Genomic DNA, 15,633 nt, shown 5'->3' on the forward strand with positions numbered 1-15,633 from the left:
TTCCGCATCCAAAGTTCGTCAAGTTGACACTCACCTTCACAGCTCAGCGCAGCAAAGAAGCTCCTGCCCGGCGGCTTATGCCAGCTTCGCGGCTTGTCTTCCGGTCGCAGTCCCGGGAGCACGAGACTTGCGGAACGGCGCAACAAACGGCGATGTACAGTCCGCGTCAAAACGCTATGCTGCTCGGGTAGCCCCTCCTTCAACGCGCGTCCTCCACGACACGTGTGGTGCGCTGGCTCTCGGAAGAAGCGGTTGGACAAAGAAGACTTCCGCCCGAAGCGCCGAGCACGCCATTGAGCCCGTCACGACCTGCAACGCTGTCGTCTATCCGGTCACACGTACTCGCGCTGCATCGCTCGGGGCGTATGTTGCGAGAGAACCCACGAGCGAGCGAGATGGCAGTCTCGCTAAGCGCGTATGAAGGACGTGTAGAAGCCAGAGGCCCTATCGCGCGGCTCTGGCGCCCCGACGACCTGTCAGAGACTGTCTTGCACCGCCACAGCTTGCGCGCGATGCGCAGCTTCTTTGTCCTCCGCACGAACCGCGCGTTGTCAACTTCGCTCGATCGTCCGTTCTTCGGTTTTGACATTCGCCGTCGGGTTCGACCAGTCACGTCTGGCTTCTCTCCTCGTACTGCACGAGCACTGGAGCTCGCAGCGGCAATGAAGGCGCCCGCACCAGCTCGCTACATGCACGTTTCGCCCTCGACCACCGGAGGCGGGTACGACGAGGACGCGCAGGTGCGTGGACTGCGTCCTGTCAACGTCGGCACTCCGCCATCGGTGGCTCCAGGCTACGACGAGACGAGCTGACCCTCCCAGCATCGGAACAGACAAGCCGGCAGCAGCTCCCGTTCCCCTTCCTTGCGTTCCTCCTCGGCGATTCTTCCCTCACCACCCTATCGCTCCTTCAGCTTCCTCCCGAACGGCTCGCCTCTGTGGCGCAAAAGCTCCTCTGGTTGCTCGAACGGCTTGCAGAAGTCCTGCATCGGCGACGGGTGCTGGTCCACAGGGAGCGCCTACGACGAACTGAGGTCGTCGTCGCGGTGCAAGACGGGCTCGTTGACGTGCGGCGGTCACTTTCGCCGACGAGAGAGGTGGTCGAAGAAGGCGCATCGCCTGAAGGCAGGGTGCATTGGGCGTGACCGGTAGAGCTGTAGCGTACCTTTCTGTATCTCTGCTCGCGATCTCCGACATCGACCCCATCCGCAGCGAGCCTCGAAGGGAATAGAACGAGAGCAAATCGATGCCGGTTGTCCCGAGAGATAAGGCCACTACGCCAACCTCGTCCAGTCCGGCAGCCTCCCCCTTCCCCTCTCCCTCCTCTCGCCCGCTTCCTCCCCCGCGCCCTCCTCCTCCCCTCCCAGCGCCCCCTCCTCCCCGCTCCCGCCGCGCCCCCTCCGCGCAGGCGCAGGAGCGACCATCCCGTCCCACACCTCGCGGCTGATCTCCTCCCCACCAATCTTGAGCGCCCCGGCGAGCGACCCGCCGATCCAGCCCATCAGCGCGGGCGCGAACGCCGGGGCCGAGCCCTCGCGGGCGCGCGCAAGCGAAGAAGAAGACGACGCGAGAGGCGAGGGCGAGGGCGAGGACGAGGGCGAGGGGTGGTTTAGGATGGCGAGGTGCGGCGCAAGAGGGACGAGCGGGGCGTAGCGCGGCGAGTGCCGCAGCGTGTGGAGCCGCGCGCCGAGCGCATGTCGGCGACGGACTTTGGCCGTGTGTTCTGCCCTTGGGGCCGATGAATCGCTCGGCGGGATAGAGGATGCAGGAGCAGGGCTCGAGTCGGTGCTCATGGGCTCGGGGTCGGAAGGCGCAGCGGGCGCGAGCGGGGGAGAAGGCGGTGGAGAGGGCGGGTGAGAACGCTCGAGCTGCGAGAGGAGCGAGGCCTTAAAGCGCGGGAAGAAACCGGGGAGCATGCTCGTGCCGCCGATGACGAGGATCGAAGACGCCATAGGCTTTCGAAGGTCGATCGGGAGCTGTATCGCTCAGCAAATCAGTCCTTCTGCCTCTTTTGTCCCGCACACGAGCATATAGACGCACCTTGAGCAGGCAATCGAGGACGACGCCCGCGAGACCGCTCTCCTCGCCCTCGCTCCCGTCCTCGAGCCCTCCCTCCTCGAACAGCACCTCTGCCGCCCGCTCGCGCACCCACCCAGGCACCTGTACCCATCCGTTCCCGACCCCGCTCGCCGGCGCCGCGCTGCCCGACGGGGTCGGCACGGCGAACGAGACGCTCGTCGTCGACGGCGCCGAGGCGGCGTAGCGCTCGTAGAGGTGCTTGACGAGCAGCGCGTCCGGGTCTGCGTCGTCCTCCTCTTCCTCAGAGGAATGCTCGACACTCGTCTCCGCCGCACTCGAGACAGACGCTTCTCGCGCACCGAGAGGGGCGGGCGGGACCGCCTCCCCGACGAAGCACATGCGGTCCTTGACTCCCTCGACGAGCTCGTCTGTGAGCACCCGGGGCGGGATGCGCCCGATGACGGGCGGCGTGAGCGAGTTGAGCGATGAGGGCGGGGGGGCGTACGACCCGTAGGCGAGGAGGAGCGCGCGGAGGCGCCGTGTGAGGCGCGCGCCGGCGCGGGGGGTCGTCGTCAGGTGAGGAAAGAGAGGGCGGGAGTGGAAGATCTGCGCGGCGCGGGAGAAACAGCCAGAGGGGAGGGGGGTCAGACCAGCGCCCGAGGGTCGAGGCGAGAGGGCAGCGGCGTACGGGAAGGACGGTAGTCTCGAGGTGGCCGACGTCGACGACCAGACCCGTCAGAGTCCTGGCAGCCATGAGTGCCAGCAGCGGCGTCGAAGCGAAACTGAGGGACGGGACCTGCGCGGAAGCGAGGTCAGCACGACTCGCTCAGCCGGCGGAGGACATCGGCAAAGGCGCACCTGGAGATTGTCGAACAAGACGCGTGCGATGAGTTCCTTGACTCGGGTCGGTAGCAGGGGATTCTCGAGGACGATGACCTTGCGAGTCTTGGGATCAATCATGAGGTTCCTGCGGGAGTGGCATGGCATGAGCGGTCCTCAAGGCTCTCAACCCCTCACGCGCCCATGCTCGCTGCAGGAGCATGGTGCACGACGGCGCGGACGAACAGAGGGCACGCACTCGAAGTAGACCCTGCGCAACACCCTCTTGACCCTCTCCTCGCGCACCTCCCACTCCTCCTCGCTCGCCTCGCCCTTCTCGAGCGTCCACCATCCCCTCCCCTCCCTTTCCTCTCCCCTCGCCGCCGCGCCGCTCCCGCTCTTGACCCGTTCCGCGCGTACGCCGAGACACGCCCTCGGCGCCGGTTCGCCGCTAAAGCCCGCGCGGCAGACGCTCGCGCCGAGATCGAGCACGACGCGGTCCTCGGTGCCGTACAGCGAGTGGCGCGAGCGGAGCGAGGTCGTGTACGCCGGGGAAGACGCGCCGACTCCTCCGCCTCCTCCGGTTGCTGCTGTGGAGGAGGAGGAAGGCAGGGGCCGCGAGGGAGTGCTGGGCGCGGGGCGGTTCGAGCTGCGCGGGCGGGAGGACGAAGACGAGGGCGACGAGGTGCTGGCGGGGAGCGTCGAGGACGACGACGAGGCGAGAGGAGGAGAGGGCATCGCAGGGCCGCGTGGAGGGCACTGTACGCGCTGCAGACTCGTACAAGCGCGGTGTTTTCGCCTGTCCTGTTAAGCGGCGCGAGAGGCGGGCTGTACGAGGACGAGCGGCACTCGCTCCTCGTCGCGACAAGACAAAGTGTCGACGTCGCGTGCTTCCCTCGTCAAGGGCGGCGGAACGCTCGCCAGGGCCCGCACTAAGTATGGTACAAAGCATGCCATTCGCATTCTCGCTTTTCCTCCCTCCCTGCCCCATCCTCGGACGCGATCCATTCGTACAACTCTCGCCCTCCTCCTCTCCCTCTTTCCCCCGCGTGCAAGCGCGCACTCAGCGACGGATCGCCGGCCGCCCGCCGCCGCGGCCCCTCCGCGACTGGGCGCGCATGATGGTGGCGCGGCCGCGCGCTGTGCCAATTCCGCGGCCCTTCATCCCGTTGGCGCCGACGCCGCGCTTGAACCTGTTGCGCAGAGGGGGTCAGTCTTTCAGCTTCAAGGGCAAGCTCGTCGGTGTGCGAGGGGTCGCGGAGAGAGAGCGGGAGAGGGGTCGAGGGACTGACATGGGTGCCTGGGCGAGCATGTCGGGGACGACGTAGAAGCGCACGGACGCGCCGCGGATGTAGACCTGCGTGTAGATGTGAGCTCGTCAGCTTGGGTGCGGTACGTGGAAGGGGAGGTGAGTGGTGAAAGGCGCGGGAGAGAGACGGACCTGGTCGAGCTGGGTGACGCGGCCGTCGCGGTGGGTGACGGTGCACTGGGTGAGCGAGATGGAGAGCGAGTCCTCGGCTGTGGCGGGCCTGTCAGCGGGAGCAGGGGTAGGGCGGGGAGGGGGAGGGGGACGGACCGTCGTAGAGCTTTCCGCGGTAGATCTGGCCGGTCTTGAGCTCTACGGTGATGACGTGGCCGAGGGACTCGTGGAGGAGCTTGGTGGGGACGCCCAAGTTGGCCATGGCGGGCGGACGAGCGGGCGAGGCGGTGAGGAGGAGGACGAGGAGGGGGAGACGCGGGTCGGCTCAAGCGGTGGTGCGGGTGCTCGGGGAGAGTGTGAATGCGTCTAAGGTGCGACTGGCGCTGCTCACGAGTCGCCTGTTTGTGCGCGGCGGGGCGGGAGCAAGACAGAGCCTCGCCTCGCCTCAACCGCGAGCACCTCGACCAGGACCACCCTCGCTCGCTCTCTCTGAAGGACTAGCGCGCGCTGGAACTGCTCTTGACACTTCCTGAGATCCACGCGCACCTAGTCTGGCCCGCTCCCGCTGTCGCCGCCTCTCCCCCGACTCACCTCGTCTCCCCATCTCTCGCGAGCTACCCTCGGCTGTACAGCGCGCGAGCCCTCTCAGAACAGCTGCCCGAGGTCTGACAACTTGCTCTCGACTGCTGATGAACGCGATCCGTACTTCTGCACGACTCCGCCGCATCTTGCTGCCTGCCTGCCATAGTCGCATCTTCCTGGACCCCACTGTACCTCGCTCTGCACCATCGTGCTTCGAACGTGCGTCTAGTTGCCCGGCGCGTGACCATGCAGAGGCGGGAAAAGTCCGTGCTCGACCGACCTGCGCGGGTCTTCTCGCTCGGTGTCGTGCCCCCACTTGTCCCCGTCTCTCGCTCCTTGTCTTCCTTTCCTTCACTGCACCGTCCCTCCCCAGTGCTCAACCTCTCGTGCGTGCGCCATCCGCCCGCCTTCTCGAACCGCACACAACAAGCTGACCTCGCTCTCCTCCCCTCTCCTCCGTCCCGCTCGCCGCTCAGATCCCTTTCAGGCTTTTTCCCTCACGAGTGCGACGACCTGCCTCCGGGCTCTCTCCTCCTTCGCCAGGCTGGCAGACTCAAAGGAGGGGACTGACAAGGAGAGCCGTCGTCGTACAGCCCCGGGTCGCTCGTCCTTTCTTTCCTCGCTCCAAGTGCGTCAGTGGTCGAGCTCCTCGTCCGCCTGCGGCGGCCGCCTCTCATCCGCCAGCGCACGGTGCCGCAACCTCGCTCGTCGCGGCTCACCCGAGGCTCCCCGAGGACCACTCGGCAGGCTAGTAGCACACGCGGCGAAACGCAGCGCGCGGCTTGCCGAGCGAGGGCGCTCTCCTCCCGGCCACAGCGTCTCTCGCTCGGAATCGCTGCACGTGTCTGCTGGTCGAGAGGTCGTGCTCGGCTGCGGAGCACCGTCCCGATCGACGATCCCGAGGCGACAAGACCTCCTCGAGCACTCAGCCTTGCTGCCTGGCCAGCAGCGTACAAGGCTGACCTCGCGCCCTCGACTCCCTCCCTTCCCGCGCGCAGACTTGCTTCACCGTCTCGGACCACGCGCAAGACGAGCGCTGCCAGAGGCCCGGTATCAGAGAGGGCCGCTGGCGGGCAGACGAGGTTCTCTTACGCGCACGCATGGGCCGGTGCAAGTCACGGACAGCAGTCAACGTTGCTGCTACAGGTGCGTCGATCTCGGTCCGGGCGACTCTCCTGTCCATCTCGGTCGTCGAGCGGATGGACCAGTGCGCGGGAGCACTGGCAGCTCTTCGACCGAGCCCGAGCCCGCACAAAGCAGAGGGAGGCGAGGAACCGCGACGTGCGGTTTCCCGCCCTCTTTGCGAAATCCCAGTTCTCTCAAGGAGATCGTGCACAGCTTCTGCGGAGGGATGCCCCGGGCGGGGCATTCTTCTCGGAGAAGGGCTGGAGGGCACGACAAGGTTGGTCTCTGCGGCATCTGACCGAGTGAGGGCAGAAATGCAGAGCCCGACCGGGCAGCCCTTTCGATCTCGGGTCCCTGGTCTCGTGCTCCTCTGTCCGCCGACAGAGGCGCGTGAGACCGGGCCCATCGCCCCCGCTTCGCACATCGCCTCGCGATGACCCGGATGGTCATTGTGCGGCTCGTCGAGCGGGGAAGGGGGAGAACCGGTCTGCCACCGGTTGCCTTCGAAGGAGCGCAGCCGGCGCGCAGACCGCCGCCGGAATCCTTTGTGTGCGGCGCGAGACTCTGATGCAATTACGGCTTGGCTGCACGAGCAGCCAAGGGCAAATTGGAGACGAGATAGGACGCGGGAAGCTGACAAGGCCCGCATCGACGCACCCAGGTCTCTTGTTCTTCGACGTCTCGACTCTTGTCGAGCAAAGTCGCGTGGGTTCCTCCTCCATGCCCTCTGTTCTGCTAAGACTGACCGCCGACACGCTTGATTGAACAGGCATTGCCGTTGCTTACTTGCTCTCAGGTGCGCCGCCTCCCGTTCGGGCTCTCCCTGAAGGACCCAAAGATGCCACCTCCGAAACCTGCCCCAAACCACACGCCGCACCAAATTAGACAGACATGACCGAGCCAGATCCAGATCCAGATGACCCAGATAAAGACGAAGATGCCGGACGGGAACTGACGAGAACGGCGGCGGCGCACCCAGATTTCGGTATTGCTTCTTTCCACGGCGGAGGTCCAGCACACTTCGGTCGTCCCTTCCCTTGCGCAATGGAGGCCTGTCGATACTCGGGACTTAATGGGAGCACACGCGAGCGCTCAGTCTTGGCTCAGTCCCTTGGGAAGCTTGCTCGCACAGAGCCGACGAGAGGTCTATGCCATGCTTGCGATCGTCTGCACTTTCCTCTTTCTCTGCTTCGCGTGCAACTCGACAGACCGTCTCGCAAGCGAAAGCACTCGTGCAGGGCTTTACCACTCCATCCGCGTTTCACCGCCGCACCTTCTTGCTCCCGCTCTTCGCGCCGTCCTCGCCCTTGCGCTTCTTCTCCTTCTTCTCCTTCGCCTTCTCGACCGGCGCGCCCGGCGGGAACTCGTCGTCGAGCTTCTTCTGCGCGCCCGCGAGGATGCGCTTCTCGCCCAGGCGGACGATGACGGCCATGCGTTTCCGGAGCGGGAGGGTCGAGTCGGCCAGGAGAGCCTCGTCCTCCTGTTCGAAGGGGGAGACAAGAAGGACGAGTCAGCCTCCGATGGCTTTGTGAGCAGCAGCGAGGCGTCGAAGTATGCAGTAATGCAAGCGCGAGCAGCAGAGCCATCTAACGCCTCTGAGCATGCTGCGCATATGCGGAGAGGCACGGGCCACCGCTGCATGCGCGCACCCGCACACTGGAGGGGAAGAACGCACCTCAATGCTCGTCTTGTACTCCTTCCTCCGCGCCGTCAGGATCTTGCGCGCCCACTCGGCCACGTCGGCATCGATTTTCGGCTTGGGCGGCGACTCCTTCTTCCGCGCCTTGGCCCACTCGGCGTCGTCGAGCGTGAAGGTACGGATGGCGGAGATCATCTCATCGGGAAGTTTGTGGTTCGTTTCGATGGAGAAGGTGCTGCAGACACGACCGATCGTCAAATCCTAAACGTCCGCGCAGCGATACAGCATTGAAAGCCGTGGAAGGAGAGCAAGATACGTACTCGTCGATGCCCATCTCGAGCAGCCACTCGACCCTAGCCTCCCACTCCTCCTCGCTCAACCCCTTCGCCTCACCCACCAGGTCGACAACCGTCTCGAGCCCAACCTCGACCAGGTCCGCATCATTGACTTCGTCGACGTGGCCGTATCGCCGCAGGAGGTCCGAGTTGGGCGGGTCGGCGTACGTGTTGAAGATCTGCGCACCGGCGGGGATGCGCGAGGTCGACATCATGTTGAGCGTTGTCGGCTCGTAGAAGAGGCGGGCCTGTGGAGCAAATGCATCAGGACGCTGATTGCTTGACGGAACGAGGGCGCGGAAGCGCACATTGTCGCAGCCGCTCTTGGCGTTGAGGATGTCGGCGAACGGGACCATCGCGACGTCTGCGACATCTTCGCGCTCTTCCTCCTCTTCGTCCTCGTCGTCGCTGCTTTCCTCGTCGTCCTCCTGCTGCTCCTTCGACTCGACGTGGAAGCTCCGGCTCAGCACCAAGCTGCCCATGCGGTGGAACAGCTCCGCGGTGTACTCCTCCGCCGACCCAAACACGTCCTCGTGCGCGCGCACAAACGGCACGACCGTCGTCTCGAACTCCTCGTCCGCCTCGGCGCGCCCGACCTTGCCGAGCACCGTGCTCCCCTCGAGTTCGGCGAGTTCGCTCTCGCTCCAGAACATGAGCGAGTCGAAGGATGTGGGGAGGAGGGCAAAGTACGGCGTCCAGGTCGACGTGCGGAGGTACTCGCGCATCATGGAGAGGATGAGGGGCGTCCAGCCGGACAATGAGGACCAGTCGTCGGCAGAGAGGAGAGACTGGAGCGAGGCGGTCGAGGTGGTGAGGAGGACGGAACGCGGGATCGAGAAGAGCAGGGTGTCGGGCTGCAGCGAGTAGAAGCATCACGTCCCGTCGACGACGCAAGATCGTGGCAAAGGGAGAGGGAAAGGTCAGCATACGCGACAGCGAACAAGTCGAGCGCAGTGAAGGCGAGACGCACCTCGATATCCTGCAGCGCAACTGCACCGCGGCCCATGCCTTCCCAGTGCTTCAGCCCGACCGCGGGGTGAACCGTACCGCCCTTCGACTTGAACCAGTCGAGGAACGCGGTTTCATCAGGCGAAGAAGCCGACATCCTGATGAGGGTGCTCTAGAGATTGCGGGTGACTAGAAGGGCTCTGATGGACGCAAAAAGTGTGTCGCAGCGGTCAGGAAGCTCTGTCTAGGCCTTCCGCAAGGAGGACGGGCTGTGGTGGAAGCGCAAGCCTGAAGGAGGCGGTGGAGCGGCGGTCCAGCGGCTTGCGAACAGCTACCATCTGCTGACAGACAGCTTGTCGGCCTGCTTGCGTGTTCACAGACGCCAAAGAGACGGCCTCGAAACGAGCACATTGTCTAAGCGGAACACTGGAAAGAGAACAACAAAGGCATTGCACCCGAAACACCGCTATGCACCCGTGCCTGCACGAATGAGGTCCAGGAAGGATGCCTTGGACAAGCTCGTGACTGTGGGCGCGAGCGAACAAGTCAGTCACGTACAACGCAAGACAGCCAAGCGTTGAAGCGATTAAGCGATTTCGAGGCGAGACCGTTGCGGTGACAGCGCGTGAGGGGGTCGACTGTCAAAAGAAGCGAGAACTCACGAGCCTCGTTCTTTCCGCGCGCACCAAGTACGTTCGGCCGGCGGCTGAGCGTGCCGCCCGGGTTGGTCGCCGGACCGTTCGCGCCCTCCTTCACGCCCGCCTTGAGCGCAAGCTTCTTCCTCTTCTCCTGCTCCTCGATATCCTTGTCCTTGCCCGTGACGCCCTGAGCCGCGCCGATGGCGTTGAACAAGCGCACAACACCGCGCTGCGCGAGCTTGCGCAGACGCTTCTCGCGCTCGGCGCCCGTCTCGTCGTCCTCGAGGTTCCCGCCGCGACGCGCGCGCTCGAACGCTCGCGCCGACTCGCTCTCCCACTGCGAGAAGGGCAGAGGAGGGCGCGAGCCCCAACCGCCGATTACGTCGCGGACGTGCCCGCGCGCAAGGTGCTGCGCCTTGGTCTCGCGCAAGACGGAGCGCGCGCGACGCTCGAGACGGAGGGTGGCGGCGGAGGGAGGGGCGTGCTTTGGCACAGGGTTCGACGAGGTGGAAGGAAGCGAGAGAAGGTGTTGCAGCGAGGAAGAGAAGGAGGTAGTGGTAGTCGGACGAAGCGTTGTATGCTTGAGCTCTACGTTCGGAATCATCAGCTCGGCTCCTGAAAGAGGAACACGGATAACGCACTCTTGGCTGGTCGCTCCTGCCCCTCTTCGACGAGTTCACGGATCGCATCGTCGTCGTCTTCCGACTCGCCGTCCGCCTCATCCTCGTCCGAGCCCGCCGAGAAGTCCTGCTCGCTAGCCTCGTCCAGTTCTTCGTCCTCGTCGTCCTCGTCCTCGTCCGCGAGCTCCTCAGCCGGGACCTTGAGGGGTGCGTCCGACGGCTGCTGCCCCTTGGCGACCGGCTCCTCCTCGACCGCTGGCTCGACGGCTGCGCGAGGGCGCTTCTTGAGGATAGACTTGGGCTGTGCAGAGCTCATCCTGGCGAGTCCTGGCTGAACAAGCGAGAGGGGAGGAAGCGGCTGAGCCTGACCTTGTCCGAGCTCTTCTTCCCCGCGACGATCGCTCCCTCGCCCGCTACACGCACTCCCGCGGTCATGCGAGGTGATCTGAGGATACAGGGCTGTGTGCTCGCGCTGCCATGGTCGCACACGCTCTAGCGTCACGCACTCGACTTTCCGGCGCCTCGACCCGACGCAACAGCTGATGATGATCCGCTCCCTTGACTACGGCTTGCGTGGGCCTGCTCTTGAGTCTGCACACGCAGATGCTCTCTTGCTTGCGGGTTGGGACCCCGACAGCGTTTGCCTAAGGCTCAGCGTCGCTACACTGGCATCGAGACTGGCCTCCTCTGCGTCGCAGCTCAGTATCGCAGTAGCCTAGGTGCAGATAGCCTGCTAAGGTGACGCTTGCTCGGGTCGTTGTGGATCCCGTGTTAACAGTGAGGCGCCGGACCTCGGCAAAGGAGCAGGATGCTCCGATGCTTGACAAGCTGCGGGCTCTCATGCTGCTGGCTACAGTCATCATCATCTCGCTCTCCGGGCGACGTCCAGGTTCATTTCTGTGAAAGCACATGTAATTGCACGCAGTACGGCCGGACCTTGGCGTTCCGCTACTCCAAGTGGAGGACGAGCCGGCTCGCGAGTCATGAACGGCCAAGGCTATCGAGCCGTCGACAGCCTGCGCGGGCGCTGGCATGCAGCGGATACCTTGACCACTGCCATGTGTATTGTCGACTGTTGCGCCTGTGCGCGTCGTAATCGAATGCATGAGAGGATGACATCGTTCAGCTTGTGGACGGCGGCTTGTCGGTGTCGAGAGCGAGCGAGCTGTAGAGCAGGAAATCAGGCGCGCTCCATCGGTGTACAAGAAGTCACGTACTGGCTCTTGCTGGCTTCTATAGGCACGTTGAATTCGCCGCGAGGCAAGCGGGACCCGGCGTTGACCGTGGGCGTGACCTCGGTCATCTGCACTCCGTGCTTGAGAAAGGTGCGGACGAAGGGCTTGCAGTCGACTGTCCGGTGCAATGCATCATATACGCAGGTATACTGCGCGATCTGCAGCGCGACGAGCGGTAAGTTGGGAAGGTTGGGCGAGATGGAGAGGGACAAAGCCACGCGCACCTGGTAGTACTCGGCGGGAGGCTCCTGCTTGCTGTTATGCGGCTTCAGCATCTCGTACGGCAGGGACCGCAGGTGGAGGGTGTCGGACAATGCGGTGCTGCCACGCGCTCGCACTTCTTTGGTTCCCTCCCACCCCCTACCTCCCGTAAGTACCGCATCTGGATCTGCCGGGACCAGCATGGACTGATTTTGACGTTCTACATCTCCCTGGCATCGCAAACTACGCTCTTTCCCATGCCGTTGTCGCTGTTCCGGCCTCCCGTCGTTTTCTCTGCCCACCCAGCTTTCCTCCCCAACCCAACAACCCGTCAGAATGGTCTACAAGGTGTATGTAGCATCTTTTTCGTGCTCTATTACAACGTGGCGCTGACCCGTTTGCGCACACAGTGCCGACATGTCAGTTCACGCCTCGCGCATCGTTCGACCCCACGTTCACTGGACCGGATTCTCGGCATCGAGCATTTCTGGCGGTACAGACTTGCTGACTCGATAGAGATGTTTGCTCTGATGCAGCTCGCTTGCCGCTTGGGGCCGCAAGGAGATCATCCTCGCCGAGAACGAGATGCCCGGTCTCATGTGCGTCGTGTCCTCAATTCCTTGCAGCCGACACACCTTAACGCGGTTGCCATCGCCCACAGGTACCTTCGTGAGAAGTACGGCCCGTCGCAGCCCCTCAAGGGCGCTCGCAGTGCGTCCGCGTCGATGCGCAATCATCCCGATCTACCGCCATCTTGCTCACCTTTCGTCTCGTAGTTGCTGGCTGCCTTCACATGACCATCCAGACGTGCGTGTAGCTTCTTTGACTACCATTGGACGGTAGACTGACCTGCTTGTCGTCTTGCAGCGCCGTCCTCATCGAGACCCTCACCGCTCTCGGTGCCCAGGTTACCTGGTCGTCGTGCAACGTGCGTCCAATCGCGGTGCAGTCACGGCAGAATGCGCGTTGAGGCTTTTTGGACCGTCTGCAGATCTTCTCGACCCAGGACCAGGCCGCCGCTGCCATTGCCGCGACCGGTGTCCCCGTCTTCGCCTGGAAGGGCGAGACCGAGGAGGAGTACCTCTGGTGCGTTGCGGCGGTCCATCATTTCCGACTCATCCCTGACGCATGTTGATCCCCGCAGGTGCATTGACCAGACCATCAAGGGCTTCCCCAACGGCGAGGCGCTCAACATGATCCTCGACGACGGCGGTGACCTTACCGCGCTCGTCCACGACAAGTACCCGGAGACCCTCGCTGGTGCGTCTGTGCTGCACTTGCTCTGTCTCGTGCCTGTGGCTGATGTCAGGAATGCAGGCATCAACGGTATCTCGGAGGAGACCACCACCGGTGTCCACCACCTCTACAAGCTCCACAAGGAGGGCAAGCTCAAGGTCCCGGCCATCAACGTCAACGAGTATGTCTTTCACTGCGCTGCACGTTACGGCGAGCGTGCGACTGACTTGGTCGTTCGCGTGACAGCTCGGTCACCAAGTCGAAGTTCGACAACCTCTACGGCTGCCGCGAGTCGCTCGTCGACGGCATCAAGCGTGCCACCGACGTCATGCTTGCTGGCAAGGTCGCTGTTGTCGCCGGCTACGGTGACGTCGGCAAGGGCGTGCGTCCTAATCGTCCTCCTCGCCCTCCTTCCCAGTTCTGACTGTTCTTCCTCCGCTTCTACAGTGCGCCGAGTCGCTCCGCTCGTACGGCTCGCGTGTCATCATCACCGAGATCGACCCGATTAACGCGCTCCAGGCCGCCATGGCCGGCTTCGAGGTCGTCACCATGGAGGAGGCTGCCGCTCAGGGCAACATCTTCGTCACCACCACCGGCTGCCGCGACATCATCCGCGGTGAGCACTTCGAGGCTATGCCCGAGGACGCCATTGTCTGCAAGTGAGTCCGGACCCTTTGTCGCCGTTCGGGCCTGTGGGAGCCGTTCCGGCCTCTCCTGGCCCCCTCCGGCCGTTCTGGCTGTCCCCCGAGCTTCTACTGACACTCTGGATACCACAGTATCGGTCATTTCGACATTGAAGTGATTACCTCCCTACGCTTGACGTTCACGAAGCCAGCGAACTGACCTTCGCCTCTTCAGATCGATGTCGCCTGGCTCAAGGCCAACGCCGCCGAGTGCGTCAACATCAAGCCGCAGGTCGACCGCTACACCATGAAGAGTGGCCGTCACGTCATCCTTCTCGCGGAGGGCCGCCTCGTCAACCTCGGCTGCGCCACCGGCCACCCCTCGTGGGTCATGTCGTGCTCGTTCACGAACCAATGCCTGGCTCAGATTGCCCTCTGGACGAACAAGTCGGCGTACCCGCTCGGCGTGCACATCCTACCCAAGAGTCTGGATGAGGAAGTGGCCAGGGCACACCTCCAGTCGCTCAACGTCAAGCTCACGACGATGACCCAGACCCAGGCCGACTACCTCGGTCTTCCCGTCGCTGGCCCGTACAAGCCTGACCACTGTACGTACCCCGACCCGGCGGCTGGCCGCCCTAGAGCCGCACGGCTGGGAAAAAAGAACGGGCGAACTGACCCCCTCCTGCAGACCGCTACTAAGCGTCTCGCCTTTCCTTCTCTCTATCCCGGGTTTTTCGCACATATCGGTCTTTCATGGTCCCGCTCGCCCGCCTGCCGCGAGGGAGGCGTGAAGCGCGGACCGGCATACTCGGAGGTCCTCAACGACCTCGTACTTGATACCCCTCTCTTTCGCTCTCCCACACTCTCCCTGTACCCCGCCGCACTCGCATAGCATCCGTCGAGCTAGCATTCACCTCTGTGTTGCTGCAAAAACATCAACTGTTCCCCAAACTTGCGTGCGAGAGTCGACGAAAGGCGGCGAGGAAGAAGCCTGTCCGTAGACCGGTCGGTGTCTTGCGCCTCGTCCCCATCGCAGTGCGCATACGAGCGCCCTTCAAATGGGCCCGCGAAGGCGCCCCAGCACGCTGGACAGCGCTGTCTGCAGGAGATACGCCTCGAAAGCTTGGAAACCGAGAACTCGTCGATTTCGCAGAATGAGCGAGCCGTCGTGACCGCTCTACGCAGCTGACCGGCAGCTTCCCGTTCTCGCACTTTCAGCCACCGTGATGACCATAGAATGCGGAGAAAGGCTGCAACATTGCAAGAATCGCTGAGTGACAGAGACCGCGAAGCGCCCTCCCTAGCAGAAAGATCTCTTGGCCGTCAAGCCGACCCGCATTCCGCGACAATGTCCGCAGCGAGGCCACATGAGAAAGTCTGCGTGCGTCGTTCCAGCTCCGAGGTCAGTTTTCGTCTTCACGTCTGAGCCGCGGCGGGTTTGAACCGTGCGGTGGTACCCTCAGGCTTTGCCCGAATCACCCAAAAGACCTGACGCTGGAACGACGCACCTGCTGTGACGGCACCGAGCTACAGCGCGAACGACCTGTCAAAAATGAGACAGGAAGAGTAGGGTCAGCCAGATTCCCTCGTCAGGGAAGCTGCTGAGTGCGCCGAACTCGTCCTCGTCGATCCCGTCGGCGGACCTGATCCAATGCCCGTGCGCCCTGCCAGACCGGCTGCTTCGACCCGAGGTGCTGTGGCCTGCCCGCATCGTCCGACCCAGTCCCCGCTCGTGCCCTCGACACTGGTCCGCGCAGTGTGGGTTCGGGGACTGTAACACGCGTGACGATGGTGCCTCTACGGGGTCACATGATGGCTGTACCGGGGGGTATGGCTACGACTGGGCGGGTGTCCTCGCTGCACCCGCCAGCGCGAGTCGTGCTCATCGTCCGCTCTCCGGCCTCATCATCGGGTGCCCAGTCGCGACCAGGACGACGTTGTCCTGCGCCCGCTGTGGCGCGCCGTGCAGCCTGCGGTAGCACGCGCGTGCGTGCTCGACCGTCTCGATGGCTCACGGCGGTCTCCTCCCGTCGGCGGGTCCCGGTGCTGCGTCCGGCATGATACTCCCGCACGATCGGCGAAAGCCCGAACAAGTAGCGACGCACACTGGATACGGCGTCGAGGCCTCTTGCAGTGTATCGCGTGCTATCTTGGATGCTGCCGTGCCCGGCAGACAGTGGTCGAGAGTACG

General features: G+C 63.9%; 6 protein-coding genes across 6 annotated transcripts; 1 reads left to right on the forward strand and 5 right to left on the reverse strand.

The window, feature by feature from the left end:
• Nucleotides 1–1,273: 1,273 nt before the first annotated feature.
• On the reverse strand, nt 1,274–3,575 carry JCM10292_004882 (uncharacterized protein; the record flags this gene model as incomplete). The annotated part of the gene is made up of 5 exons (XM_076646418.1): nt 1,274–1,975; nt 2,040–2,624; nt 2,707–2,814; nt 2,877–2,985; nt 3,097–3,575. 5 exons carry the CDS (start codon nt 3,573–3,575, stop codon nt 1,274–1,276), a joined length of 1,983 nt encoding a protein of 660 aa, XP_076508174.1.
• Nucleotides 3,576–3,900: 325 nt separating this feature from the next.
• Nucleotides 3,901–4,519, reverse strand: JCM10292_004883 (uncharacterized protein; the record flags this gene model as incomplete). The annotated part of the gene is made up of 4 exons (XM_076646419.1): nt 3,901–4,030; nt 4,130–4,194; nt 4,279–4,355; nt 4,414–4,519. 4 exons carry the CDS (start codon nt 4,517–4,519, stop codon nt 3,901–3,903), a joined length of 378 nt encoding a protein of 125 aa, XP_076508175.1.
• Nucleotides 4,520–7,225: 2,706 nt separating this feature from the next.
• RKM4 (ribosomal lysine N-methyltransferase) lies at nt 7,226–9,043 on the reverse strand (the record flags this gene model as incomplete). The annotated part of the gene is made up of 5 exons (XM_076646420.1): nt 7,226–7,444; nt 7,640–7,838; nt 7,924–8,186; nt 8,247–8,792; nt 8,909–9,043. The coding sequence occupies 5 exons, from the start codon at nt 9,041–9,043 to the stop codon at nt 7,226–7,228; spliced, it is 1,362 nt and encodes a 453-aa protein (XP_076508176.1).
• Nucleotides 9,044–9,352: 309 nt separating this feature from the next.
• On the reverse strand, nt 9,353–10,460 carry RRP15 (rRNA-processing protein RRP15; the record flags this gene model as incomplete). Its single annotated transcript, XM_076646421.1, has 3 exons — nt 9,353–9,411; nt 9,549–10,112; nt 10,166–10,460. 3 exons carry the CDS (start codon nt 10,458–10,460, stop codon nt 9,353–9,355), a joined length of 918 nt encoding a protein of 305 aa, XP_076508177.1.
• Nucleotides 10,461–11,266: 806 nt separating this feature from the next.
• On the reverse strand, nt 11,267–11,654 carry JCM10292_004886 (uncharacterized protein; the record flags this gene model as incomplete). The annotated part of the gene is made up of 3 exons (XM_076646422.1): nt 11,267–11,309; nt 11,362–11,537; nt 11,604–11,654. 3 exons carry the CDS (start codon nt 11,652–11,654, stop codon nt 11,267–11,269), a joined length of 270 nt encoding a protein of 89 aa, XP_076508178.1.
• Nucleotides 11,655–11,916: 262 nt separating this feature from the next.
• SAH1 (adenosylhomocysteinase) lies at nt 11,917–14,141 on the forward strand (the record flags this gene model as incomplete). Its single annotated transcript, XM_076646423.1, has 14 exons — nt 11,917–11,930; nt 11,991–11,999; nt 12,117–12,179; nt 12,242–12,291; nt 12,357–12,387; nt 12,448–12,508; nt 12,572–12,666; nt 12,725–12,840; nt 12,898–12,997; nt 13,063–13,198; nt 13,264–13,475; nt 13,593–13,614; nt 13,675–14,047; nt 14,131–14,141. 14 exons carry the CDS (start codon nt 11,917–11,919, stop codon nt 14,139–14,141), a joined length of 1,293 nt encoding a protein of 430 aa, XP_076508179.1.
• Between the last annotated feature and the right edge of the window lie 1,492 nt (nt 14,142–15,633).

This window comes from Rhodotorula paludigena (genome assembly GCF_050403205.1).
Source record: "Rhodotorula paludigena JCM10292 DNA, Rt_paludigena_JCM10292v1_ctg4, whole genome shotgun sequence".
Lineage (NCBI taxonomy): Eukaryota > Fungi > Basidiomycota > Microbotryomycetes > Sporidiobolales > Sporidiobolaceae > Rhodotorula > Rhodotorula paludigena.